Source organism: Salarias fasciatus, chromosome 18 (genome assembly GCF_902148845.1).
Source record: "Salarias fasciatus chromosome 18, fSalaFa1.1, whole genome shotgun sequence".
In the NCBI taxonomy this organism is placed as follows: Eukaryota; Metazoa; Chordata; class Actinopteri; order Blenniiformes; family Blenniidae; genus Salarias; species Salarias fasciatus.
The window spans coordinates 12757273-12784442 of NC_043762.1; the positions used below are offsets into that span (position 1 = coordinate 12757273).

The window sequence follows — 27170 nt, forward strand, 5'->3', positions numbered from 1 at the left end:
GCGCCGCAGCTGCTCGGTCACGTGGTCTGTGGCCACCAGCTGACGGTCTGATCACATTTCTGCCCTGAAGTTTTGTTGTGCCTCCAAACCCGAGCAGGAGCCCCTGAAAACTGCTGAATTAAGACCAGAAAATACTTGTTCGTGAGTCTGAATTTCACGTTAGTGCTCATTTAATTCTTGTGGGGTTTTTTTTTTTTTTTTTTTTAAGGATAGATTTATTTCAGTTTGACCGCGTGTTGGTTTTTACTTCTAAACACGAGTTTAAACCAGGAAAAAACGTTCCGTAAACCACATGTAGCTCTTTCTGAAGGGGTTTTGTGATCAGTACAGGTGATTTCTGAGTGTTTTGAGCAGTGATGGAGGAGCAGCTTCTCCTCTCTGCTGCAGAGGGAAACTGCGCGGATGTTCAGAAGATCCTCCAGTCCAGGATCCACCAGGCAGGATCCTTCAGCATCAACTGCAGATGTAAGGAGAGCACGAGGTCTGTGGAAAAGTCTTCATCTGCCTCGAAGAGAACATTTTCTCCTGTCTGTCTGACAGCCAGGAGCCAAACCAGCCCGGGATGGACTGCTCTCCATCTGGCCTCCAGCTCTGGACACAGGGAGGTGGTGGAGGAGCTGCTCAAGGTCAGACTACCTCTGTCTGCAAGATTCACGTTTCTTTACTTAAATAATCGTGACATTTCTTCATTGTTTGACTAACACTGATGTCTGAGCGTCTGCTAATAGCCACTGGATGCAATATCAATCAGTTTATGTTTATATTTTTAAGATTTCCTATTTTTTTTTGACTAAAAATGAAAGATTTCATACTGTCACTGTTGCACTTGGTGTGAAATTAAATCCTGGAGGTTTTTAGAGGAATAACTCCATCTGCAGGCAGGTGCTGATGTGAATCTGCAGAATAACGTAGGCGACACGCCTCTGCACATAGCTGCACGTACTGGAAAAAAGGTAAGGACATTGGAGCAAATGTGATTGTTTTTCTTTAAGACTAACAATAGTGAGTTGTCAACAGTCACAGAAGATAATGAAACTTCTGACATTAGCACTTTCTTTGCCTCCAGTAGAAGGTGACCTTTCCGCAGTCCGTCCTGGTGATCGGAATCTAGTATTCCTGACTCTTTCCATGCGTTGAATGTGCTCAACAAAGAAACCATAATTTTGTTCAACAGCCGTGAAACAAATCAATGTACTTCACAAAACAAAGATGCTGTTTCTGTATGGATTTCTATGATCTTTGACAAAATCTCATCACTCCACACTATAAATTTTAAAAAAAAAAATCTCTGTTATGATGATTTCTGTGCCTAAAACAGTTCCGATTTCCTTCACGATAATGAAAGAAGTCAGTTTCATTCCTCCTGAGACCTGACTAGGACACTCTGTCTCCGGCACTGAGTTACACCCGCCAAGTTAAGATCTGTTTGGACAGGGAGGGTTTGCTGCAGGGGGCACCTTCAGCCTCCTAAATCTGTCCCAAAGTAGTTTGATTTACTAAACACCAATGTACCGAACAGCTCCTTGCTGTCAGTGCTGGATGTTCCCCCCCCCCCCCATCAGCTCCCTTTCAGCCCGAAGCAGTGCCGTGGCCACATCAGTTTGTTATGATTGTGCTTGTGCACTTTGATTCAATGAATCTGCATCAGATAATTTCTCTGAGCAACCAGGTGTGACTCTGGAAATCCTGATAAAAGCAGTTTGATTGTTATCTTTAAGAAGCATCAGACTGTTGAGATGTGCTTTGATATTTAACTCGATCCTACATGATCTGACCCGTGGTGAATGGTTTCGTCAACCTGCTGAAGAAGCATGGACGTATTTCCCGCAAAGCTTTTGCTTTTATTCATTCCAAAAACAGGAGGAATAAAAATGAGACACAGTTTTTGGTTTGAGAATAAATTTTGGAGTTGTCCTCAGCAAAAAAAATCCTCATTTTGCAAGCCACAGCTACCGAGATCCCCTGCAGACTAGTAGTTTGTCTAACAAATTAGAAATAAGTCACCCGGGCAGTTTGCAATACAATGCTCTCATTTTAGAAACCAATTTTCATTGTGTGGCTCTGACTCAAAGAGACTGCTGGAAACCAGAGAGGAATCTGGAAAATAAACTCTCTGTTCACTCAACGCTGTCACTCAGTGTTGCAAACACCAAATTTTCTGGACTATAAATCACACTTGGAAGTTGTACTGATATCTTAAATCATGACTTTATTCATTCAGGTCCATTATCACATTTTCGTTTATTTAGCTGAAACCTTTCAGTACCGTCAATGATTTCATTTGAGTTGGTGACTAAACAGTATCACTCTCTTTAGTCACTCCTTCACTTCATGTCCTCCACTCCATGGCCTCTCTCTGTCTCAAAGGGTGTGCCTCAGGGCCCTGTTCTGGGTCCCACATTATTCTCGGTATAGATAAAATTATATTGCAGATTCAGTTTGAGATTCTTCCATTCTTCTTTTTTTTTATTGCTGTTAAACTTCTTTCTTCCTCCAGTCCCTCCCAACATGTGGTTTCATATCTCTTCAGTCTAGTTTCAGTAACTTTCAACAGGACCTCTCCATTTTAAACCTCAGTGAACCTGTCCAAGTCCAAACTCTTGTGAATTTTTTATTTTTTTTTCTAATTGGTCTGTGCTCATTTCACCCATTCAAAATTTAAAAAGAACATTCACCTTTCTGTGTCTTAGTCTTTCAATATGATTGTGTGGGAACCTCCTCCATAATAGAGATTTCTATATGTGAAAGGTTAACAAGAAAAGATCTTCTGGCATTTTTTTCAGCTGACACTACTCTAAGTTATTGTAATTTCCCTGTTTTACACTGAAGCTCTGAGTGTTGCCAAGTGGCGATCCTGCTGGGTTTTTTTTTTGTCTCTTTGGAACCGTCAGGAGATTGTTCTGCTGCTGCTGCGTTACGACGCCTGTGCCAGCATCATCAATGGAACGGCTCAAATCCCGAAAGATGTCACAGAAGATGATGAAATCATTACCATGCTGGAGGGTATGAAACCGGCGGAGCATTGCTTCAGATGGCCGCGGCTTCTCATTACTGTTGCTCAGCCGCCTTTTGTTCTCTCGGATTTATGCAGCGGCAGAGCGAAGGGAGACGAGGCGGCGGGAGGAGAAGCTTCTGGAAGCAGCCAGAGAGGGAGATCTCACCACCCTGTCCAAATTGGTTAGCGTCTGACCTTTCTGTGCACCTCGGCGGAGGAAATTACTCTCGGAGAGCATTTCGCACAGTTAACAAGTCATTGACAGGTTCCACTTGTGTCTGAGCTGCACAGGCAACACAGTTACCCTTAATCTTTGACATTTTCCTGACTGATCTAATCAGAATGTCACTAGTTTCAGCCACAAGCACAACCACGCATGCAAGGATTTTCATTATTTTAGTGCATTGGAATAAGAGTAAATATGTGTATTTACACACTGAAGCTCTGCCAAATATATGCATAAACGGAGAAGCGAATGACTGTGTGTTTTCTCTTGATGTCTGCTCCTCAGCTCAGCGAGAAAGAGGCTCCAGATATCCACTGCAGGGACTCGGTGGGCAACACGCCCCTGCACTGTGCGGCCTACAGGGGGCAGAAGCAGTGCGTGGTGAAGCTGCTCAAGTGTGGAGCCAAAGCTGACATCAAGAACAACAACGGTGCATCATTAATCTCCTTCAGCAATAATTAGAATAGATGTGCAAACGCATCACATTATCCACAGGCACAGTGCACGGATGGGTTTGTCCTCAGGGAGGGATATTTTTGCTCGCCTGATGAAATCACCCAAAATCTTGACACATGGGGAAAACATGCAAACTTTACACAGAAAGGCCCAGCTGGTGTTTTAACCCTTGATGTTCTCACTGGATCCTGAATCTATAGGACAGTATGGGCATCCAGAACATGATGGGAGGACTTAAACTGTGCGTTTGATGGCGTTTCAGGACAGACGGCTTTCGACCTGGTCCGTACTGATGAGCTGAAGCACCTTCTGGCAGCTTATCAGGAGAAGGTGAGACCCATGGTTGGCATTGATCAGAAATATCCACACTGCTATTGCATGTTTGATGCACCATTAAAAAAAAACACACAAACAAAACCTTTCCAAGTGTAATAACTTCAGCCAATGATATAATAATGTTGGCTTTCTCACATTCAGAATGGCTGAAATGTTTACATTGACAGTTTTTAATAGTTTCTTTGTCCACCAAGTTTCTTTGAAATTACATATTTTAATATTTTATTGAAAAAAAAAACCTTCCTCTGCTTTGTCTATCTCTGACTCTCTTCTTCCTCAGATGTGAGCTGCAGAAAAGACTAAAACTGACATTCATTTCGCACTCCTCAAAAGCAGAATAATTTATTCCCTTTGGTGACTCTGTTCTTTCTTCAAGCACCACAAGTGGCTTCAGAAAGATCTAATGAGCAGATCTAGCTGAAATAGACTCGACACTCATGTGTCCCACACAGTGATGGCTGACTCCTTTTTTTTATTTTCTTCCAGGCCCTCATGAGTTAATGAAATTATAGAGAATGGACTTGACGTAATTCAATGATATATTGGAGATGACGTTTCACCTGTAGCGTTGCTTATATAGCGTTCAATGAGTGAACTTTAACATTTAAAACCAGGATGAAAAGCCATGGAGTTAAAACAATAATGATAAAATGACCAAAGAAAAAAATATAAAACACAATGGGTGAGAAAAAGGTCTATCACAAATTAAATAAGAATATAAACTAATCATTGTTACGGTATCAGTTTTATGTGTATACAGAGGTGATATGAAAAACTACTGTGTGTATTTATGTTGATGATACTACACAGTCACAAAAATGACTGCTGCACTTAGTTTTTTTAAATTTGTTAAAGTGACAGGTAAAATATTCTTCTCGCTGAAACCTTTCATTTGAAAGGTGATGCATTTGTAACTGTAGAATACAAATAAGTAGAATGAGATTCGGGAAGTCGGGAAACCACAGCATGTAAAGTATGGCGAAGGCACTTTCATGCTTTGAGGCCACTTTATTGTCCCGATGCAAGATTTCATTTATATTCTAGATAAAAGTTAACAATTGGTTGCAAAAATAGTGTCGTTTTATTTTTTACGCAAATTCCAGCCACCCGGCGCCAGCAGGACTTCTTCATTAACTGTCACTAAGCACAATCAGCCGCCTGACGAAGGGTTGATGTAACTTTCAGTCTGCGTTTCCCCCTCTTGCCTGTGTTTCCGTGCATGCTCGCAGCAGTTCTGGTGGCTGTGGAGAATAAAGTCTGAGGCGTCAGCAGTCCTCGCTGCTTCTGGTTGGCTGATAAGCCTGGCACAGCTTCAGTGTACAGCGCTGCACAGTCATGGTGGAAACTTGACAAAAAGCAGAAGCACTGCTGAGTTAATTACACACATACTGATACTTTCTGAAGCTTTTAAAGTTTTGCTTTATTATAATGAAAGAAGAAAGAAAGAAGACGATGGAGCCTGGCCAGAATTCAGGTATCCATCTGTATACAAGTCTGAGAAATGTTGTTTTTCTTCCACACAAAGGATGTGACCGGAGGAGTGCCGAAGATTGAAGGCGCTCTCTGGAAGGTACCAGATGTTCAAGTGCTTTTTCTTCCACTCTTGAATATAGACAATATTCAGCTCAGGCTAAAACCTTCACACCTTTATAAACCCTTAATTCTTCACAGAGTTTTTTGATTTTTGAAACAAATTATTTGATATTCAGGTGTTTTTTTCTTGAATTTTTAAATTCATGATGCCTGAGTAATGCTGTTTGAGAATAGATAAAGTTGTATTTTCTACAACTTGATCTTTCCCTGTTTAAATGTGTCCTTTTACTACATTGTTGCTTTTCATTTGTTCCGACAGAGTTCTCGCTTTCTCGGCTGGAGATGCCACTGGGTTGTACTCGAGAACGGAACAATCTCCTGGTACCCAAGACAGTGAGAAAGCCTCATCTGCGCTTTTTAAAACTCGGATCGGATCAATCAGTGTGTGTTTTTGCACCATATAAATATGGAGCTCTATGTGAATATTCAGTGAGACTAAAGTTTCTACTGATGTATTGATTAGTAGAAGTTTATCCTTACGAGTTTCTTTGTCATTTTGTGTGCTTTTGTGCTGGTCGGCTTGAATTTAGTGTTTTTCCCCAGAGCTGATGCTGTGGCTGGAGTTAGAAAGCAAGGCAGCAGGTCCCTGTCCCAGTCGTACTGCATGGTAAGCAGCATTCTCCTCCATTAATCTTCACGACCAGCGCAGCGACGCTCGATGGGAGCTCCAGTTCACGCTCGGCTCGTAGCGTGATCGTGTTTGACATGGAGAGCCGCACGCCGGGGTCGCTGATCGGCCCGCGTCTGTCGTTGCAGGTCAAACCGTGGGATAATTGCTTCTTCATGCTCAGATGCTTTGATGACACTGTGCATTATTTTAAAGTCCCATCAAAGACCGACTCGGTGACAGCCAGAAAGGTGACATGAATGCGCGCCCCTGCAGATCTACGCCTCGTGCATGAGCTGAAATGTAATCGCCGCTGGTGTTTGTGAATGCAGAGATGGATGGACGCGCTGGAGAAGCATGCGTCTTACAGCACTCGCCACTGCACCCAAGAGGAGCTCATCGATGAAGTGACGGGCGACGGCCCGGCAGAAATGGGGAACCTGACACAGGCCTTTCAGGTAGAGGCGAGGTCCGAAGCCGTTTGTTTGATTGATTGTTGAGCTGTGAGAGGGATTTATTGTCGAGGTGTCCTTGTGGCTTCCAGGCAGCCCGCGCCTGCCAGCAGAAACTGGAGGCTGAAGTGTCGATATTTCTCTCCATGGTGAAGAACGAGGAGAACTCTGGTACGTTCGCTATATACAGAAGAATAATTAGTGTAATGGGTAATTTCAGGAGTGATGTTGCTGATTTTAAGCAAAAAAAGGCAGAAAATGACATGAAATTTATCCAATGCAAAGCAAAACTCCGTCTTTGTCCTGTTTTATACGGAGGTTTAAGTTTCTCAAATTTGTTTTATCCAATAATCATGATTCACGATGAAATCTGTTCACATAGTTTAATGTTTCCTGGAGAAATAAAACTGTCATCTTTGAAATGAAAGCAAACCCATTCATCACAGAGATGAATTTTCACCTGTTTCATCATTTCTTGGTCACATTGTTATGCACTAATACGAGTTAACTGTATTTAAACACCAGACGATCAAACCATACCTGAGTGTGAGTCAGATCGTTTGAAGAATGTGTCATAGAGAAGAAATTAACACACATACCTCACAGTGTTGGATAATGTCTTCCTCACGACTAAAGGATGGAACTGTAACACATTATAGAATGGAGCGAGTCGTTTCACATTGAGTGAGCCTCATCAGTTTCTGCTCATTAAGCTCATTACCGTATTTTCCGGACTATAAGTGACAGCTGATGCTCCTCCAGGCTGTCTTAATGCCCCTCTGGTGCAGTTTCCTCTGAGCGGCCGTGTAGTTGCTGTCTCCATCCTCTCTGTGGAGTAGCGATAAAAGAACCCCGGCGGTCTCCGGGCCATGCCTTCTATCACAGTGTAATTGGTCTGTGAGGCGAAGCTTCAAGCATCAGTGCGATATGATCAACATGAGGAAGTCCAGCATTCAAACTGAAGGTACTATTCAGCATAATTCCGAAGGCTCATCCTCCACATGCTTTGATTAAACCCCTGATCTGGAAAAATCTCTGTGAGGAGAGCGTGCAAACCACTACACCATCGGTGAACTCCACCATATCCTGAATGAGCTTCTTGACTTTTTTTATTTTTTTTAAATCAAACATGATTTTTTTTGGTTTTCTCATTTTTCATTCACTTTGGACATTCTAAATTATTCTGGGAATGCACCAAAAGAGCTGCACTTAAGTGCTCATTTCGCCTCATGAGGAGGACACACTCTTACATGGTCTGCAGTGTAGAGGAGAGAGTGGCTAATGGATGAGCAAAGCCAAAACAAGCACATTGAACACGTTCACATCCATTAAATCTGTTCATTTAACAAACGTTCACATTCAGAACAGGCTAATGCTCCTGGAAAATGTTCAACATGTTATTTGGTAGAATCACGTACGCTGATGATTCACCCGTTCATGTTCGCATACATGGTGTCCAAAAAGCCCATTCTGGGATAGCTGAGCTGTTTCCAGTGAGATGTACCTGATAGACGTCTAAAGCTGCTCCCAGGTTTGACTTAAATGTTGATATATTTAAGATTGATTCCACTTTTTTTTTTTTTGGTTCAGTTCATTAATTCTTGTTCATATAGTTCCAAAAACAGCACGATCATCTCAAAGCACTTTTACAGAGAAAAAACACCTTTTTGTTGCCTTCTTTACCTCCGCCTGCCTCCTTCTGTTTTACGGCTGTTCCTTCACCTCAGAGAAACTACGGTTTCTAAACTTTCTGCGCTGTGTTGAGGTGTGTGTCTTTGTCTCTCACAGCCCTGGCTGCGCCTCTTCTCCTCAAAGCCAGAGAAACCAGTGAACTCTCCAGTGAAACCTGCAGCGCTCTGCAGACGTGTCTGGAGCTGCTGACAAAACAGGAGGAGGTGAGTGAAACCTCGCAGGGAAAGTCTTTAAAGGCGTCTGGCTTCATTAAATCCAGACAGTAAACGTATTCATACGTCTGCATTACAAGAAACGAGTAAAATGTCGACGTTTTCATTTAGTAACTTCAAGTGTTGTCATTGGATTTGGAAAAAATGTCTTCATCTCGATATTTAACGTATTTTACACTGACAGTCTTTACAATTTTATCATAAAAATATGTCGTGTCTATTTTGTTGTATATGTCACTTCTCATGTCAGTGGTGTGACCAACTGAAAACAGTGTGACTTATAGTTCATGAAATACGGTAATTGCTTGTGTCAGTTTGTGAGAATGGGAGGCTCTCGTTTAGCTTTGGAAAAACTTTTACAATTTGTGTGATTTCATCTCGGTGACGGTCATGACGTGAGACGGCACATTTTTGGAAGGAGGGGGAAACAAAAAGGCGCCTAAAATCATTCCATGATCACAGTAATGAGGCACTCTACAGAAGATAGAACAGACTTGAGGAAACTGCCCGGTGTGTGTGTCCGCCAGTGTTTGTCTTTTCTGCAGTGTTTTGGTGGAATAAGAAATCAGAAAAGGGAGTCGAAAGCTTCGCTTTGGAAATAAAAAAAGAGAAGATAAAATTGTATCCGGTGATGACTTTAACAATAGGTTAAAGTGTATAGTTCATGAATACGGAATATTTTAACAGTTTTTTTTTTTAATATCTTTATATTCATACCTGAAACTGTGGAGAAGAAATAAAGCTGAAATGTCCTTGTAAGGGGAATAATAGTTTTATCTAAAAAAAACAAAACAAAAAAAAAAACAGCTGAACTTGATAATTCTGCTAAATCAGTTTGAATGAACATTGTATAATTTGTGTGTGTGTGTGTGTGTGTGCACATACACCTGTGCCCTGTAGGCTGCACAGTGCCCTAGGGTGGAAGATGGCGGGGGTTTGTAGTGCAGGAGCAGTGTAGTAATCGGTGGCTCGTCCGTAGGTAGGACACAGGCGAGATCCCTTTTTATGCTTAGGTCTGCATCCAGCGTGCAGATCAGCGTAGACACGCACGCACGCACGCACACACACACACACACACACACACACACACACACACACACACACACACACACACACACACACAGGCTCCAGGGAACGGCTGTGCATTGAGTGAGGGAACTCAAGCATATTCACGGGCTCAGCTGGAGCTGCATGCATCCCATCTCAGAGTGAGAACACACACGCAGCCATCCACACACACACACACACACACACACACACACACGTACCGGATCGTCGGAGGAGCAGGGAGACGAGTCGCTGACCACTTTCATCCTGCTCAGGTACCAAAAACTATCTTAACGCAGTCCTGTGCCGCTTCTGTCAGCTGTCTGCTGTGTCGGGGGGGCTGACCCCCCCCTCGCATGACTTCACGTTTGAGGACATTTTGAAGTTTTGGCTCCGGTTTGGGGGATTTGATGGACCGAGAGTGGATCGTCTGCTTGTGGAGGTTAATTTTTTATGCATTTATTGATGAGAGTGTGCAGTGTGACGCTGTGTTTGTCCTTTTTCAAATGAGATTATAGATTATTTTGCAGAGAATGCTTATTTAATGCTGTAATTGCCTAAAAGCAACTGGACTAGAGGCTGTGTCATCAAACTATCTGTGAAGAAATTGATTTTTTTTGTCTTTACGTGTCAAACTGAAAGCCAGAGACAATACAGTATGTGTGGGTTTTTTTTATTGAATTGTTGATGTTGCCTCAGCTGGGCATAATTCTGCACTAAAGTGGCTGAAATGCAGCATGTCTGCACAGCGTGCGGCGCTCGAATCTTCAAGCACTTCAGCCTCAAAAGACATCCGAGCACAGCCGAGGAGTCCTCACACGAGAAACGCCCGGAAATGTCACAACAAAAGGACGCTGAATCAATTTGTGACAGAGGCGGGAGTGCAATGGGAGGAAGGAAATGTCTTAACAAGCATGTTTCGCAGAGTGGAGCTCTGCTAAACTGCTGCTGCCACACGGACTAACTGGATTACAGCTCCCACAGTGCTGAGGCTGCCTGGATTAAACAGCTTTACGTCTAATCCCACATTTCTATTGTCTGGACACTGATGGGGACCGCTGATCTAAAACTATTTCTTGAGTGTTAAACTGAATGTTATTAACTTTGTTGATAATGTCAACTCAACTTTATTTATAAAGGCGCTTTAAAACGACAACAAAGTGCTGAACATAAATCGACAAGAAAACCTGAAAACTGGTGCAAAATAGTAAATATAATTCAAATCAATAATGAAAATAATCACATTCACTTTTTCTTTTCTATTCTTCAATCAGTTGGAATATAAAATACTTAAAAATGCTGAAATTGATTAGAAATTCCCAATTTTAAATATAGAATTTATTTTTTTGTAAATGTAAAAATATCAAAGAATGTGTAACAGTTTTTTAATAGTGTAATTTATTGTAACTATTCCAACACTAATATTACTGCTCTAAATTAAAGTAATCCACAAAAAATAGAATAGGTTTTTGTGTGTTTTCGACAGTCGTTTAGTTTGCCCAGTTTGCTCCTGAGTTTTTTCCAAGTTGCTGGTCGCTGGGTTCTGTGTCCTGCTGTGACATCTGGGCAGATGTTTGAGCTCGGGGGGGATTGGCAGTCTTTACAGTAAGGCCCCTCAGCTGTGAAGACGTGACCCAGTTCAGCAGCTGAAGTGGGCCAAGTACATACAGTACATGCAAACACGTTGCGATCGCAGGTTTACGCTGATGATCCACAGTTTTATAGACTGGTCTCAAACCTCCATGTTGGTTTTTTTTACTGCTTCCACAAACACATGTGCGACTTCCTGTTCACAGCAGCACTGCATGTTTTATGCGTGAAAGCCTTTCCGCCGGGCTTCGTCTGTGTATTTATGATACGCGTACATAAAGAAATAACAGGTTTAACATATTTACATGCTAAAGATAATGCCAGTACTGGATTTATACTTCGATGTTAATAAGACTTGAATGGGCTCATTACATGATCTCATTACTTCAGTTAATATCCAGATTATAGAGCATCTTCCTCCCACTAATTTAATCCCTCCTCAACTCAGCTAATAGCTACAGCATCACTGCTATAATCCAACAAAGGAACACAGTTACAACTTTACCAGGTAATAACTAGTTACTTTCCATTCTAAATGATTTTCTGTGCCGTTTTAGTGAATCTGGTTGTCACTGGGCGTCTTCCTTTGGAAAAAGCGGCAGCACTCTTCTCAACAGAGTGAGATCTCATCCCTTTAGTGTGCTGGCCAAGGAGAAGCGTCGCTCCCAGGCTCCCGCAAACAAACAGGGGGCTTAAAATAGCCCCCGTCTGTGCTCAGGCGGGAGGACGAGGCAGAGCGAGAGGCGCTGCTTACACAACAAAGTGCTCTGCTCCAGGATGGGCTCCTGAGCCAAGAGCCAAGAGCCCGGGACGGAGACGCTGCTCCGCCGGGACGTGATTTACCTTCGCCCCTATATTTCACCGCAGGCTGCAGAACTGCAAGGACAGACTTGTTATGGACGCACGTCCAATATGTGAAGTTGTCTTTTTTAATGGCTGGGTGTCCTGATGGGGGGGGGTTACTCGTGATTGCAATGGCACATTTGGAGGGGTTTGGCAGACAGTTACACTGCAGCACAAGAATATGCATGTTTGGCTCAATACATCACAAGTTATAGTTATAGTGTTATATCCTGATTCCTTATCTGTCTCGATAACTCGACACCGTCGTGTCACACAATAAGATTATCAGGCAAGTCACTCTGTGGCCTCAGACCAAGGTTCGATTCCTGACAGGCCTTTTTTTAGTGGGAGTTTGCATGTTCCACATGTGCTCCTGTGGATTTTCCCAAGAACCATTGACTATAGTAAAGTTTTCATTATCATAGATTATTACGTTGATGTTCTAGTTTTTTTATCAGTTATATTGACGACATATTAAATGTGTTTGAAATTAATGTTTTGAGCATTTTAACTTTTCAGCTGTTTTAATTTTGTCTCTTTATTGTCTAGTTACTTAAAATATATATTTTCTAAACCATTGTTAAGTTGTAAGATATGTCAGGTGGCACAGTGATACTGTTTAAACAGAGGAACACAAGGGTTTGAGTCCTGACAAGGTTTTTATGTGGAGAGATTGCCTGTTCTCCCTGTGATCTGTGGAATTTCTAGCAACCATTTATCAAAATTTTATGATTACAGATCATGATATAATAGATATATGTACTAGTTATGACTAATTACTTTAGTATTATTAATAACATTTGTGTTAAATTATTTGTCCTAATCTGTACATATTGGACTGTTAAGTTCAGTAAACTCTGGACTTTAGTCAAACTTGCTGGTTTTTCCTTTGTAGTTTCACATTTAGTTTGATTTACAATCTCCTGTTTCTGTCTCTCTGACGCTTTACACTTCAAGGTCACTCTCTTGCCTTAAATTAATATTTTAACTTAATTTTTATTAATTTTTTTCACAACAGTAACAAAGCTACATTGGATACAGCTTTGAATAATTGTTAAAATAAAACAAATGAAATGTTATAACCAGTGTCCGGTTATTTTCCGGTTCTCCCTCGTATATGCTATGTTTTTGGGCTTCTGTGACCTATATGACGTGATTGAAAAATAGCATAATAGGTCCGATTTAACTTTACATTCATAGTGATACCCATACCTGGATATGGGCTCATTTAGATGCGGTATGGTAGATCCGGGGTCTCTTAAATACAGTGAAACATCATCTGCATATAGAGATACTTTGTGTTATTTTTTATTAATGATAATCCCACTTATGTTGTCATCTCTAACCTGGGCCAGTGGCTCAATGCTAATAGCAAACTTAATTTTTATAATCACTTTTCTTTTACCCCTTTCCCACTGCAACTAGCGGGTCGACCCATGTTTTCGACCCGCTAACGATTGCCTTTTTAGACTCCTTTCCCACTGCCTGCAGACCCGCGTCTCGCCACCTGCTGGCGAGCCGCATCACTGCGTTTTCCCATGCTGATGGTGTCCCACGTTAATTACATCATCAGCGCGACGGAGCACAACGAAAGTAAACAATGCAGCGGAACACAGTCCCTGTTACTTGTAGACGAATCTCCTCTTCCCCACGGATCAAGAGAAGCTCTCTGGTCTCACTATCTTCCCAATGCTGGGTGATCTTGACGAAGGATATCTCACGCGGTGTCGAGAAACAACAACTAGCGTGCTTACGTAGCCGTGCTGCGTCGACGTCATCACGTAAGTCCCTGGATGTATCCCTCCCACAAAAAGCCGGTAGAAAACTGACCCAGTAAATTCCCAGGTCGATTGCAGGGTCGAACGTCCTGGGTCGAAATGCCGATTAAACCCTTTCCCACTGCCATGAGGAGCCGATTGTTAGCGGGTTTAAACGGGTTTTTTGGCCAGTGGGAAAGGGGTAATAGTTTTTTGTTGAATTTTTAATGCAGTTCACCTAAATAATGTGGTATTTTCCACTAATGTGCTGTGACAGAATTTAATTTAGCCAAAGAAACACAGATTTACATACTGAGTGAGGCCATGTATTTTTCAGAGTGAAATCTGTAAAGTTGGTTTTCATTGAGTGAAGGACGAAAGGAAACACTGTTGGTACCGCAGCCCTGCTCAGGTTGCTCTGCACCGACACTCGATCCTGAACAGCTCTCTAGACCCGAAACCGGATCTGTGGGCCGGGTCAGAACAATGACCTGCCGAATACACACACACACACACGCATACGCGCATACGCATACGCGGCTCCATATACAGATTAACTCTCAGTAAAAACATCAGGCAGGTATTTAACCATTTAAATTATGTCGACATTCCAACAAAACAGCACAGCCTCGTGCTGTGCCCCTCATTCCACAAACGCAAAAATGTTAACATCAAAAATTAAATTTAATCAGCAGCTTGGGGTTCACAATATTCTGAGAACTAATCAATTCTATGAATTTAAAAGCTAACATTAAAATATTGTTAGGTTGTTATGTAACTGAAGACTTAGAGATTTCATCATTATTGATTAAACATGCATGATATGCATGAACAAAGAATACTTCATTTGTCTTTAATTCTCTCAAAAGTTGAAATAATAATAAAATTGTGCGAATGTAATTTAGAATACATATATATATATATAAATAAATCAGGGGCGGAGAAAAAGCACTGCTACTTAGAAGAACAAATGTCAAAAGAGTTTCAAATGTTATCGCTCATTCAGCTGCAACCCATGTCACAATCTCTGTCCATGTGTTTAAAAAGTGGTTGTGTTTGTTAAGTCAGTTGTAACTTTGACAGAGTTTGGACAAATAATGAAAATGATTTGTTCATTTGATGATCATCTGATTTGGATATAGTCTTTATACCATAGTGTCATCAGCATAAAGCTGTACTGTTATTTTTAACACGTGAACCTTTTAAATGTTTTTCTTTTGTAATTGTTGTATTTTAAAGGTATGCTGGAGGATTCTCTGCCGATTTTGGACAACATGGCCGATTTGCCATTTTTGGAGCAATGCGCATGCGCGGCTCCCTCCGCATGAGGACTGTGGGAGCGCGCACGTCAGCCGCATGTCAGTTTGTTTACATCCGCGGGGCTGGAGCATCGTCTTTCCGCATAGGATTTTAAAACACATTTGTAATCATGTCGGACTCTTCTTCCAATCATCCATAAGAATACGATCCGTAAAGTAGTTTCTTACGTGTTTATGCAACAGAAACACATTTGAATGGGATAATCAGCATGTTACCTGTCCAGCAGAAACTTCCTCACTTCGTAATCTATCCTAAATCCCTTTTGTGCTTTGAATGTCCGCCACCTCGTAAAGGAATCTCCGAGTAAAACACGGGTTCTTCCTTCTTTTCTATGGCCTTTCTTGTCCTCCGGGAGCTTCGTTTGGAGACCGGTTATATCTGATAATAACCCGAGAGCGGACACGCACACGGGCCGTGAGGGGGGGAGGCTTGTGGCCGCCGGCCCGGAATAGACCCCACCGGCCCGGAACACACCAGCCGTTCGGGAAACCTCCCGAACCTCCCGATGGCCACCTCGTCCCTGTTCGGAGGTGTTCGCGAGGGGAACAAGCCGCTTCTGCGGCTTCTGCGATGATCGCTCCCGCTGTATGTCACTTCCTAAACAATGTTCTGCGCATGCGCGGCTCGAGACAAGCGCGCGCACAGAGGCGGCGACTCCACATGACACGTCATCACGCAAACGTGTTCCCACATTGATTGGCATTACAACTGCCCAATCATAAGTTGGAACCATACAATTCTGATTGGTTCTAAGGATCCTCCAGTATACCTTTAATTGTATTTTTGCTTTGATCTGTTGTCCTTTTATTCCCCTTTGTCTTTGGTCATGCTAACTGTACATCTTGTTTAGTAGTTTTATAGTCACAGATATAATGTCTTTCCTCACCCCTGTGTACATGGGGAAACAAGTGAAAACCAGTGAATACCTTGTATGAAACATTTGTATATGTTTCCATATATGACTCCAGGTCTCATACACACCTTTGTTGCCCTGTAGCATTTCCCTCAATCTGCCCTCCTGGTTTCACAGGTGTGGAGCCTGAAGGTGGAGCAGGAGGTGGAGAAGAACAAAGCTCTGACCGAATCCCTGCAGATTTTGGCCACAGAGCACCACGAACTCAAACAGTCGCAGTGTAAGAACAGGAGGCCATCCACCCTCAGCACCATCACCCAGGATGTCTTCTACGATGCTGTGTCAGGTGGGCAGTCTGCTCCAAGACATGAGCCACCAGCACCAATCCAAACATCGGATATGAGCTGCACGGCACTAAAAACGACATGTTCACTCGCACCTTTTATGCTTTCCTGAAACTTCTAAGACTCATGTCAATTTTCTCACTCAGTACTCAGATTTCGCCGCTTTATCTCACACAACCTTTTCAAATTAGCTGATTTGAAACAGAAGTTTAATGATTAACAAAAACAAAACAAAACAAAAACTGCAGATACTGATGAAGAGAGGGAAATATTCAGTGGGAAGACGCTCTATAGTAATTTGGATGTTCGTTAAAATTACATCAGTCAGTGGAAGGAAGATGCTCTTTAATCTGGGCGTCACATCGTGTCACCAGCTTTGGGAAGTCAGAAGTCTGAGTTCAAGCTTCTTTGAACAAGCAAACAGAAATAAATCCTCGAGGTGTCGAACAAAGAACTTGTGTTTGATTGTGACCAGGAATGGATACAATCAGTATGAATGCTCTGTGTGTGTGTGTGTGTGTGTGCTGTCTGGGGGAGGAGCAGCATTCTCAGAGAACACAGCAAACAATGTGGGAGGAAACGAAGCCTCGGTGTGGCCTCGCATTGGAACATTATCCACAGGTGGGGCTTGGGAGGAAGAGGAAGAGGAGGAGTGTCTGTTTGTGAAGTTGAAGCAGCTGAGCTGGAGCATTGTTTCCGTGCTGATTAACCTGTGTGTATTTGTGTGTGTGTGTGTGTTTTGTGTGTGTGTGTGTGTGTTTTTGTGTGTGTGTGTGACCTCCCAGACTCGGAGTCGGAGCTGTCAGTGAGTGGCTTCCTGTCCGTGGCCAGTTGCTCCTTCGAAGAGGACGAGGGGAGAGACGCCCCCCTTCTTCTCCATCCCAGCGAGCACCGGGGGCCCGCCGGCATGTCGGGGGAGGGTAACCATGGCAACGCACCAGCCCAGCACAACGGAGTCAAGAAGCACAGGTGGGACACGCTCCGGCTAAAACGCCAGTTGTTTACCGGCTTCAACGTTTTCACCTCCTGCAGCTCGGCTTGTGATCCAGATCATTATTATTATCACGACAGATAAACTACTTTGTGGTTTTGTAATTATGTAAAGATGCATGTTGAACTGGAGACTTTATATCTGCATCAGATTTCTCCTCTGAGGCTTGATTTACCATTTAAAACCAGCCTCACCTGCAGATAAGTTTCACAAATCTTCAATAATTCATTTAGACTGTTTTTCCTGAATAAGTCACATATTTGTCTTCACGATAACATAACAAAATCTTTATATGATTATGTATCACTATTTTTCTAAAGGACTCTGAAAAGGGTTAAAAGTTCTAAGCTGTCTGAAATTGCTGCAAATAGCTTAAAAGGTCAAATTGCCAAAAATTGTTAATGTTCGAAACAGCTGAATTCAACTAGAAAAGGTGAAAAGGAAAAGCATCCCAAAGAGTCTAAAATCACAAACTGCTGAAATGACTGAACCAGATCAATTTGGCTACATTCGGAAATGAGCTGAAAATGCAAAAATGGCTAAATCTATCTAAATCTGATCAAAAGAAATAGATTTAATTAAAAGTTAAAAAACAGAAAGAAAAAAAAAAGCACACAAGCAAAAAGGTTTAGAGGGGAAAAAAAACTGTCCGAATGTCAACGGTACCAAAATGATTACCATAACCACTGAATTGTAATCTGATTAGATCCAGAACTGTGAGGGGCCAGATTTAACTGTTGTACTGTAGTTTCTGGACTATATACACCGGAGTACAAGATGCGTCTTTCAAAGAGAAAAATCAAACATAAGTCTCTCTGTTGTATAAGAGCATGTATTTATAAATTCTGCTGTAGACATTTCTCTTTTTGGAGATATTTTTTTTTTGCTCTTTCAGTCAAATCTGTGGTACAGTAGCAGCTTCATGTGGTCATACAGTGACATCTAGTGGTCATAGATGGTATCTATGGTATATTTTTAATATATAATGCATGAGTAGAAAAACAAAATGAAAAAGTGTGAACTGTAGTCCAGAAAACACAGTAAATGGAGTGACGTCTGCAGTGACCTCCACTCTGCAGTGCATCCAGTCTGTTAATACTTCAGGACTCTTTGCAGAGGGTATTTGGTTGAAAAGTGATAGATTAACCTTCTTTTTGCATGAACATTGTTAGGACAGCATTGAGCAGGCAATCAGGTGGGGGGCTATATTTTTTGTTCAAGGCGACACTCAAAGCGTGAACCTGAAGACAGTCTGTGCTTTACAGTTTTGCACATTTCAAACTTTTCAAATCTGGTAAAATATGTTTCAAGAAATGTCATTTTTTTTTAATCACATTTCACTGAAACTAAACTTGTAAGGTGCATAAACTGTAAATATGTTTCCACCATGTGACTAAATCACCTAAAGCAGAATAAACACTATAAGAAAATGAAAGTTCATCAGTCAGATTGTGATGCTTTTTTCTTAGTTTCCTTCATGATATGTGTTGATTATGTTCATGCATGTGACTCGTGAATGTGTGCAAACCCAAAAACTCCAGCTGGTAGTTCATTACTTCAGTCTATTGCACTTTGATCCAACCCGTTTACAAGGTGTCCTGCAGACCACATTCAGATAATCTCTGAGATTACGCTCTGCTTCAAACACTCAGATCAGAGCAGACTTCACCTAATATTACAGATTGGATTAAATTTGCCAGTTTTGTCTTTTTTTTTTTTTGTTCCATAATCCCAGTTTTACTACTGAACCCTCTTCCAGGGAGGATCAGTTGTTAAATGGTCCAGATAGGTTTTAAAAAACCAGACCTTCCGCCGTGTGTGTGATGGTTCCACTGCAGACTGGAGTCTGATGTTTGCCGGTGGGCTGAGTCGGTTGTAATGAGAAACCTTTTTTCCACTGCGGCCTGTTTTTGGATCCGGCTGTTGTTGTCAGAGCGTGCGATCCACAGAGGAATAAGCCTGTTTTTGTTTCTCAGCTCCCAGCGTACAGTCGGCTCACCACCGCTGTCTGGTGCTTCTCGCCATGAAGACTTTTTTTTTTTTTTTTTAATTTCTTTTGCTGGTTCTGGCTCATCTTCCCTTCCTGAATCCAACAAGTGATCCATGAATAATTGAGCTCGGCGCTGGCCGCTCGCTCTGCTCCGAGCGTGCACGTTCAGGCTGGTGTTGTTCATTCAGTATTAATAAGGTGTCTGTTGATTTGAAATTACTCCTGTCATTCAAACACACTGGAGGCCTTCAACATGCACTTCAAAATCTGCCCCATAGATACGCTATTATAGTATATGTTCAGCAGCGAGAACTGTGGATTTTCTCCCTTAAATACCTCCAATTGTAGTCATTAGAAGTATAATAGTGGTATTATATGCATGCAGTATTAATATTAGGGCTAATATTTCTGACTGTGCGCAGCAGTGATGTGCATTTCTTTCTCTCTGTGTGATTTACTGAAAATACCTCAATAGATTTATGCAAAAGTATTATAATAGCTGATACTTTTTTCAGTGTGCAGATTATTATTTCTGGAGAAAATACCTTGAATGTGAGTAAGAAAAAAGCTACATTTCTTAGTTGTATTTGTTTCATGAGGACCGTTGATTTTTGCTACCTCCAATATATCGATGGAGTCATTTAGTGAGTGGCTAAATGACGCCTTATTAAAACACCTCAAGTTAATGTAGAAACAACAGTAGTAGTAGTACTTTTAGAATAAATCAAAATAAATGATGTTTCTGTGCACTACGCACAGCAAGATCCTGCAATAAATTATTCATACAAGATCAAAAATTCAAGTCAACAACACACACTGCGAAAGTTGTATATTTTAACGTCTGCAGGTGTGATTACGAGCACAGCAACATCATGCAACAGCATCTTTCTGCAAGACTGAAAAAATACACCTAATTGAAGTAAAAAGTGCTGTAACTAACATCCACATCAGGATAGACTTTTACTGTGCACAACCACAAAGTGCAGTGAGGTGTGTCTGGAGGATCGACAGAACTTGTTTCACAGTTTTGTAACTTCAAATACCTTCCTCAGATCACAGAAAGGTTTTGCTGTAGTTGTTTTCATGCCTTTAATGATGCTAATAATGAACAGAATAATCACGAACACGTCTTACAGATTACATCTGAAGAGCATAAGAAATCCATCACGTTTTAACTCAGAGCCGGTGGAGCAAAAATCCTTTGTTTTGCATCTCTGCTGCTCATCCTACACATGATGCAACCCTTCCCCCCTTGTTTATTTAGCTGAACTCATGGCTTTTATTTGTACAGTTGCTTCAGCACTTACTTTTTAGAGAGGGAGAGAGAGAGAGAGACCATCTGCCCGCACACCGAAAACCTGTAAAACCACAAGAGCTGCTGCAGGACTGCAGGAGAAAAACCTGAGTTCACAATATTCAGCATACAAGATGAGTTAAAGAAGTTAGCATACGCACACACACACACACACACACACACACACACACACACACACACACACACACACACACACACACACACACACACAGCTGAAGCCAGCTTGATTTCAGGTGTCAGATGACCTTTATCTCTGTTTATTGTCTGAAGCTGCTTCTTTTTTTTTTTGCACGCTCACAAGAATGAGGCAGTTTGATTTAACAGTGTTGAAAAAGCAACGAGTCGACGCTGCAGCTGTCACATCAGCTGACAGATTAAAGAAGTTAGTATTTGAACGTATTTCCCTTTAAACTCTCTCTTTGTGACGTCCTTTCCCTCAGAGACTCGCTGCCGACTCCCATGTTCTCCAGGAATGACGTGAGCATCTGGAGCATCCTGAAGAAATGCATCGGCATGGTGAGAACAGACCAGCTGCTTTTACACACCGTCAGCATCAAATAAGATAAGATACTCATAAGATAATCCTGTGGTGTCAAACTACTTCCATCCCAGAGTGTGGAATAAGGATTAACACTCTTTTGTGGCGTCATTTCTTCTAACTTTTACGTCGTATCATCGACAGACTCTTCACTCACATTTTCAAACGTGTATTTGTTGTGATGTGGGAGACCTTCTCGTACGTCGTTCTTCTTTGCAGGAGTTATCAAAGATCGCCATGCCGGTGATCTTCAACGAGCCGCTGAGCTTCCTGCAGCGACTGTCTGAATACATGGAGCACACCTACCTCATCCACCAGGCCAACGCCGCCACAGACTCCGTGGAGAGGATGAAGGTACGGCCGGGAAACGCAGAAAACGTCGTCTGATGGTTCACTCGCTTCAGTCTGAGCCTGTTGGTTTCACTTCGGATGATTATGAAGCGGTTACCGACGCGTTGTAATATCCTAATCAGACGATGAAACCATGAGGAACTAATGAAGTGAAGCCAGGTTGTTTTTTGTTTTTCTCCCAGCATGCTTTTCTTTTTGTGCAATTTCGAAGAAGTCATAGTAAAAAGTGGTTAAGTGAAGCGTAAAAGTGAAACATTTCAAACACGCAACACTTAGCGGTGTTAGGTGTGTGTGTGTGAATTTGAATGGATATTGTAGAAACACTGTTGAAATGTCCTGCAGTGCGTCGCAGCGTTCGCTGTGTCGGCTGTGGCCTCGCAGTGGGAACGGACCGGGAAGCCCTTCAACCCTCTGCTAGGGGAAACCTACGAGCTCGTCAGGCAAGACATCAGCACACACACACACTCCACAGTAGTGTACTTTCTGCCGTCTGAACACCGTCCTCTTCCCCCTCAGAGACGACCTGGGCTTCAGGTGGGTGTCGGAGCAGGTGAGCCACCACCCTCCAGTCAGTGCCTTTCATGCCGAGGGCTTCAAGGAGGACTTCGTCTTCCACGGCTCGATTTACCCCAAACTGAAGTTCTGGGGGAAGAGCATCGAAGCCGAGCCCAAAGGAATCATCACGCTGGAGCTTCCCAAGTGAGTCGGCCCCCGCGCAGACGCCCGGTCCAGCCTGGAAGAGCGGATGTGGTGGGAGTGAGAGAGGCTGCGGGGACGAGATAACGTGTCCCGACTTCATCTCCCGCAGGTTTAACGAAGCCTACACCTGGACCAACCCCACCTGCTGCGTCCACAACATCATCGTCGGCCAGCTCTGGATCGAACAGTACGGCAACGTGGAAGTGATCAATCACAAGTAAATCACTGCTCCTCCTTGAGTGTCTGTGTGTGTGTGTGTGTGTGTGGAGTACATTTGCATGGAGAGCTGCTCTCTGCAGAGGAGCGTTGATCTACTTCCAGATCCGGCGTATTGATCATGGGAGCAGAACTGGGACACTTGCCATTACAATAGAGCAGGATGATTAATGTTTGGAAGTCCGGGCTCGCAGAAGGAGAGTCGTTAAACAGGCCGTCACTCTGTTCCAGAACCGGAGAGCGATGCAGCATGACGTTTAAGCCCTGTGGCCTCTTTGGAAAGGAGCTCCACAAAGTGGAAGGATACATCCTAGATAAAAGGTGCCGCCATCTCTTCCTTTCGACTTCATGCTTCATTTGATCTGGCGGCTGCGCCGATCCACAGGCTTCACTGAGTCCTGCGAGCGCCGCTCAGAGTGCTGCTCTGCATATCTGAAGCCGTGATCCGCTACTTTCTGAATGTTTCAGCAAAAAGAAGCTGTGTGCGATCTACGGGAAGTGGACGGAGTGTCTGTACACGGTAGACCCGGCTGCGTTCGACGCCCACAAGAAGAGTGACAAGAAGAATTCAGACGACAAGAAGGGCAGCAAACAGGTACCAGACTGAAGTGTTTCTGACTCGTTTGTCTTTGAAGGGAACTCTTGGAAAAAACTTCATGTACTTCTATATTTTCCTGCTGTGTTTTCAGCACTCCACAACTTGCCACTCTTAACAGATTAGGGTCATTTCAGTGTCTGCAGTCCTCACATGTAGTCCAAATAGACATTGATGACTCTTCTTGTCCTTGGGAGGGGGTTTGTTTTGGCGGTGGCTCAGTGTTTGGCTTCGTTGTTGTGCTGCGCGATGATTCAGAAGCAATCAGACGCCTTCTGAGAGTACAATTTAGGAATAAATGGATTTCACTCACGAAGCGCTTCTCCACTGTTTCAGTGGAGCCCATTGTTTAATCATTACGCAATCCGCCGGGAGCAGCTTGAGGTTTGCTCGAGGACACTTCGATATACAGAGACGGGAATCGAACCCGACGCCTCCACCAACCTGAGCCTTCACTTTACAGACGACCTGTGAGCAGGACTTGTTCATGACACCGAGTTTATCGCTGACTTTAAAAATGCTGTAATCGGTGTCGGGATCTGTCGGGATCATCTGGGATGATCGCGGACGCCGACCAGACCCAAAATCTGCTCGCCGTCTTCACTGTGACATCAGATTTCCTTCCTCTGCAGCTGTTTCTGTTCCACTGTGTGATTCTACATATGGCGCTGCTGCTATTCAACACCTGTTTGGTGCAATTAGTCGTCTTCCAGATGAAACGTTGCGCTTTGGGCTCGTCCGTCCAGATGTCTCCTTTATGTTGGATGAAATAGAACAACAGAGGACAAGAGGGATTTTCTGTAGAAACTCAGATGAAGCTTGTTGGGGACCGGTTATTAAAAATCATGACTTAAGGGGACAATCAGAACCAGCTCACTCCAGGAAACACGGAGATCTTTTCTTCTTATTTGTCACAAACAGATGATTTAGACAGTGAACTCTTCTCCATGTGGTGTTCAGATCTTTCAGGATGCTTTTCGGATTTTTAAATACTTCACACTAAAATGGTAAGACTTTCAAGCTGGATTTCTGATCTTTATCCTTCATTTAATTCAATGAAGTAATGTTGCTATGGGGTAAATAAAAAAATCACAGACAAGTAATTAGAGTTTATAACCGATTTTAGGATTATATGTGAGTTTATACCTTATTAAATCTACATTTGGACTTCCCTCTTGTGGTACTTGAAGTGATTCTATAAATGTGTCTTTCAAAATCAAATAAAAGTAATTTATTCATTTATATGTATTATTTCTATGAGAATTTTGTCTCAAAGGGCTAAAAAATGTTCTAATTAATCTAAATAACAATTTTCCAGACTATCATCGAATCTGAGAAGAAGTTGCAACTATAGAAAATTTTTCGTCATGAAGATGAAAAAAAAAAACGGAACTTTCTACTGCTTTCTCTGTTTTCTTTCTTTTTTTTAATTTTGCTGCAAAGTTTTCTTTTGAGACATTTTTCTTGCTCTAGTAATGGAGTTTTTCTGTGGTGCTGTAGCAGATTTCTGTGGTCATACAGTGACATCTAGTGGCCACAGGTGGTATGTACCCTATAAGTCAACTGACAGTCCAAACCACAAATGAAGCAATGCCTTATCTCCTCTTCAAAAAAACGTATACGTGAACGTTGTGCGCCGCAGAGCAGCGTGGACGAGGAGCCGGAGGAAATGCCCCCGCCGGACGCTGAGACGGTGCAGGTCATCCCGGGCAGCGAGCTGATCTGGAAGATCACCCCTCGACCAGACAACTCGGCCAAGGTGAGAGGAGACGGACAGAGATGAGGAGGAGGAGGAGGAGGAGGAAGCCGCTCTGAACGCTCTGCCGTTCTGTTGCAGTTCTATGCGTTCTCCACATTCGCCATGCAGCTGAACGAGCTGGAGAAGAGCATGGAGGGCGTGGTTCCCCCCACAGACAGCCGCCTCCGCCCCGACATCAGAGCCATGGAGAACGGAGATATAGGTACCCTGCAGCCAGTGGGAGGAAGACGCTGAAGCAGCATTGAACTTATCTGTTTGTTTTTTTTTTAAGATCTGGCGAGCGCAGAGAAGAAAAGACTCGAGGAAAAACAGAGAACGGCCCGGAAGAATCGCTCTAAATCCACAGACGAGTGGAAAACGAGGTGAGTCACTGTGAAATTAAATGTTTTCTCTCTGTTCGACCTGCTTTTGCCGTTGCTGATCGACTCCTTGTTGTCTTTTGTCACTGCTGATGCATTTCCCTGTAATAACCCTGAAAAGGAACCCTGCACCTGGCCCAAGGTTTGGCTCTAGTTTGCTGTGGTGTGAATACCTGCAGTACACTGCCCCCGTCAGGACAAAGAGTGCAGCTGCATGTGGTCTCATTGAGAGGAATGGGGGGGATGATTTTTTTTTTTGTGTGTGTGTGCGCAAAACTTAATTTTAAGTGTTTTTGATCAGATTAATAATGTGTTCATGTTTCTGCAGATGGTTCCAACAAGGCCCCAACCCTCACAACAAAGCTCAGGACTGGCTCTACGTGAAGGGCTACTGGGACAGGAATTACACTCAGCTGCCTGACATCTACTAACGCGTAGCAACTCGCACAGACACACACAGTTCTCATCGTGTGTGTGGAGAAAAAAAACACCCCTAAAGCTATGAATGATTCCAAATCAACTATAATCAATAGTAAAGCACAAAAACCCCTCCTTTTCTTATTTATTGTGGCGTTCGGCCACTAAAGTAAGGTATCAGCATGTCCTGAAAAACCTAGAATGTATCTTAGAAACGTTTGTTACATCGATGAAGCGTTGAAACCTCAGTTTTACTGTTAGTCAGTCCTTGACGGGCAGAAGCAGCAGCTCAAACATTAAAGGTGCAGCATGTGATAGTTTATACCTAAACTAATCCCTGATTTCAGCTGTGTGCATGCTGCGCTGTAGCCACTGGAGTTAACATGTTAAGCAGGCTGCCTGAAAAATGAGCTCACTGCTGCCACCTAATGGAGACACGTGGCATTATTTCACCTTTCTGTTTTTCCCTCAAAACAATTTCATACAAATAAGAGATTTTGGTCTGGAAATGTTTAAAATCAGCCACGTTATTATAAATCAGCTGCAGTAGGGGGTGGTATGGTGGAGTAGTGGGAAGAGCCGTCACCCATCGTTTGAATCGGGTTCCTTCAGTTTGGAGTTTGCATGTTCTCCACTGGTGTATTTCTGGTGCTGTGGTTTGTTCTTACGACCCAAAAACGTACATGTAAACTTGATAACTTTTTTTTTTATATATATATATATTATTTTGGTTGTTTTGTTTTTGCTCATTTTAGAGAGTTTGAGGAAATTATTAGAGTAATTTGTGTTTATTTTTGTTCTCTTTATCGAGTCAAAATTTTTTTTGTCTTTTCTTTGTAGCAGTTTTCAACCTTGGGAGGGGCTTCATTGTATTATTTTCTGGCACTTCAGAAATGTGATTATCATGGAAGATCTGAAAGTTAGGAGCCACCGATTTAATGCATCAGTCTTTTTTTTTTGTTCCATTTTAGTATTTTCTCCAACACCAATTGAAACAAAAATCAGAACTTTAAAAAAGAGCATTATATTCGTTACCAATCAATCAGAGGAGAATAAGTGAAGTTTTGAATTTAGAAAATAGACAAATATTTCATGTTAATTCATAGAAATGCATATTTGAGATTTACTGACTTTAGCACGTGTTTGAGGCTGTTTCCTTACAACAAAAAAGGCAAAAACTAACAAACACGTGTGGAAACGTGAGGATAATTCGAAGGACTGTGGCAGTAAAACTGTGGTTTGGAACAATAAAATGAATTATACACTTTGTGCTGTCAAGAAACCAACAGGAAGTCAACCTGGTTCTGCACTCATAGGTGTGTGTGAGTGTTCTGGGCATAGATTAGTAATCTGATCCTCTTAAAGCTTTGTGCATTGATCTATCGCTGTAAATGCATGTATATAACTATGCAAGTTGAGCGTTGAAGACTTTTCCTCACAGTAGCTGCTCCATGTAAACAATTCAAGGGTGTTTTTTTTTTCTGTTGTCACTCTTTTGGGTATTAAAACATAATTTCTATTGTTGCTAAATAAAAGCTTAATGTAAATTGAATTGCTTTTTCTGGTTTTGTTGTAATTAACTGTACGAGAATGTGCACTCACATGGTTTCCCCTCCT

The 27170-nt window shown here is 42.4% G+C and overlaps 1 protein-coding gene across 1 annotated transcript; it reads left to right on the forward strand.

Annotated features, from left to right (window-relative positions):
* Positions 1-356: 356 nt before the first annotated feature.
* On the forward strand, positions 357-27034 carry LOC115405054 (oxysterol-binding protein-related protein 1-like). The gene is made up of 27 exons (XM_030114482.1): positions 357-465; positions 541-626; positions 879-953; positions 2892-3003; positions 3092-3177; positions 3507-3651; positions 3940-4007; positions 5539-5583; positions 5866-5939; positions 6150-6213; positions 6363-6464; positions 6546-6671; positions 6758-6836; positions 8454-8560; positions 16157-16325; positions 17109-17292; positions 21060-21135; positions 21377-21511; positions 21851-21948; positions 22025-22207; positions 22317-22424; positions 22655-22744; positions 22892-23018; positions 24661-24777; positions 24856-24979; positions 25049-25139; positions 25465-27034. Exons 1-27 carry the CDS (start codon positions 357-359, stop codon positions 25565-25567), a joined length of 2883 nt encoding a protein of 960 aa, XP_029970342.1. The 3' UTR covers positions 25568-27034.
* The last annotated feature ends 136 nt before the right edge of the window (positions 27035-27170 follow it).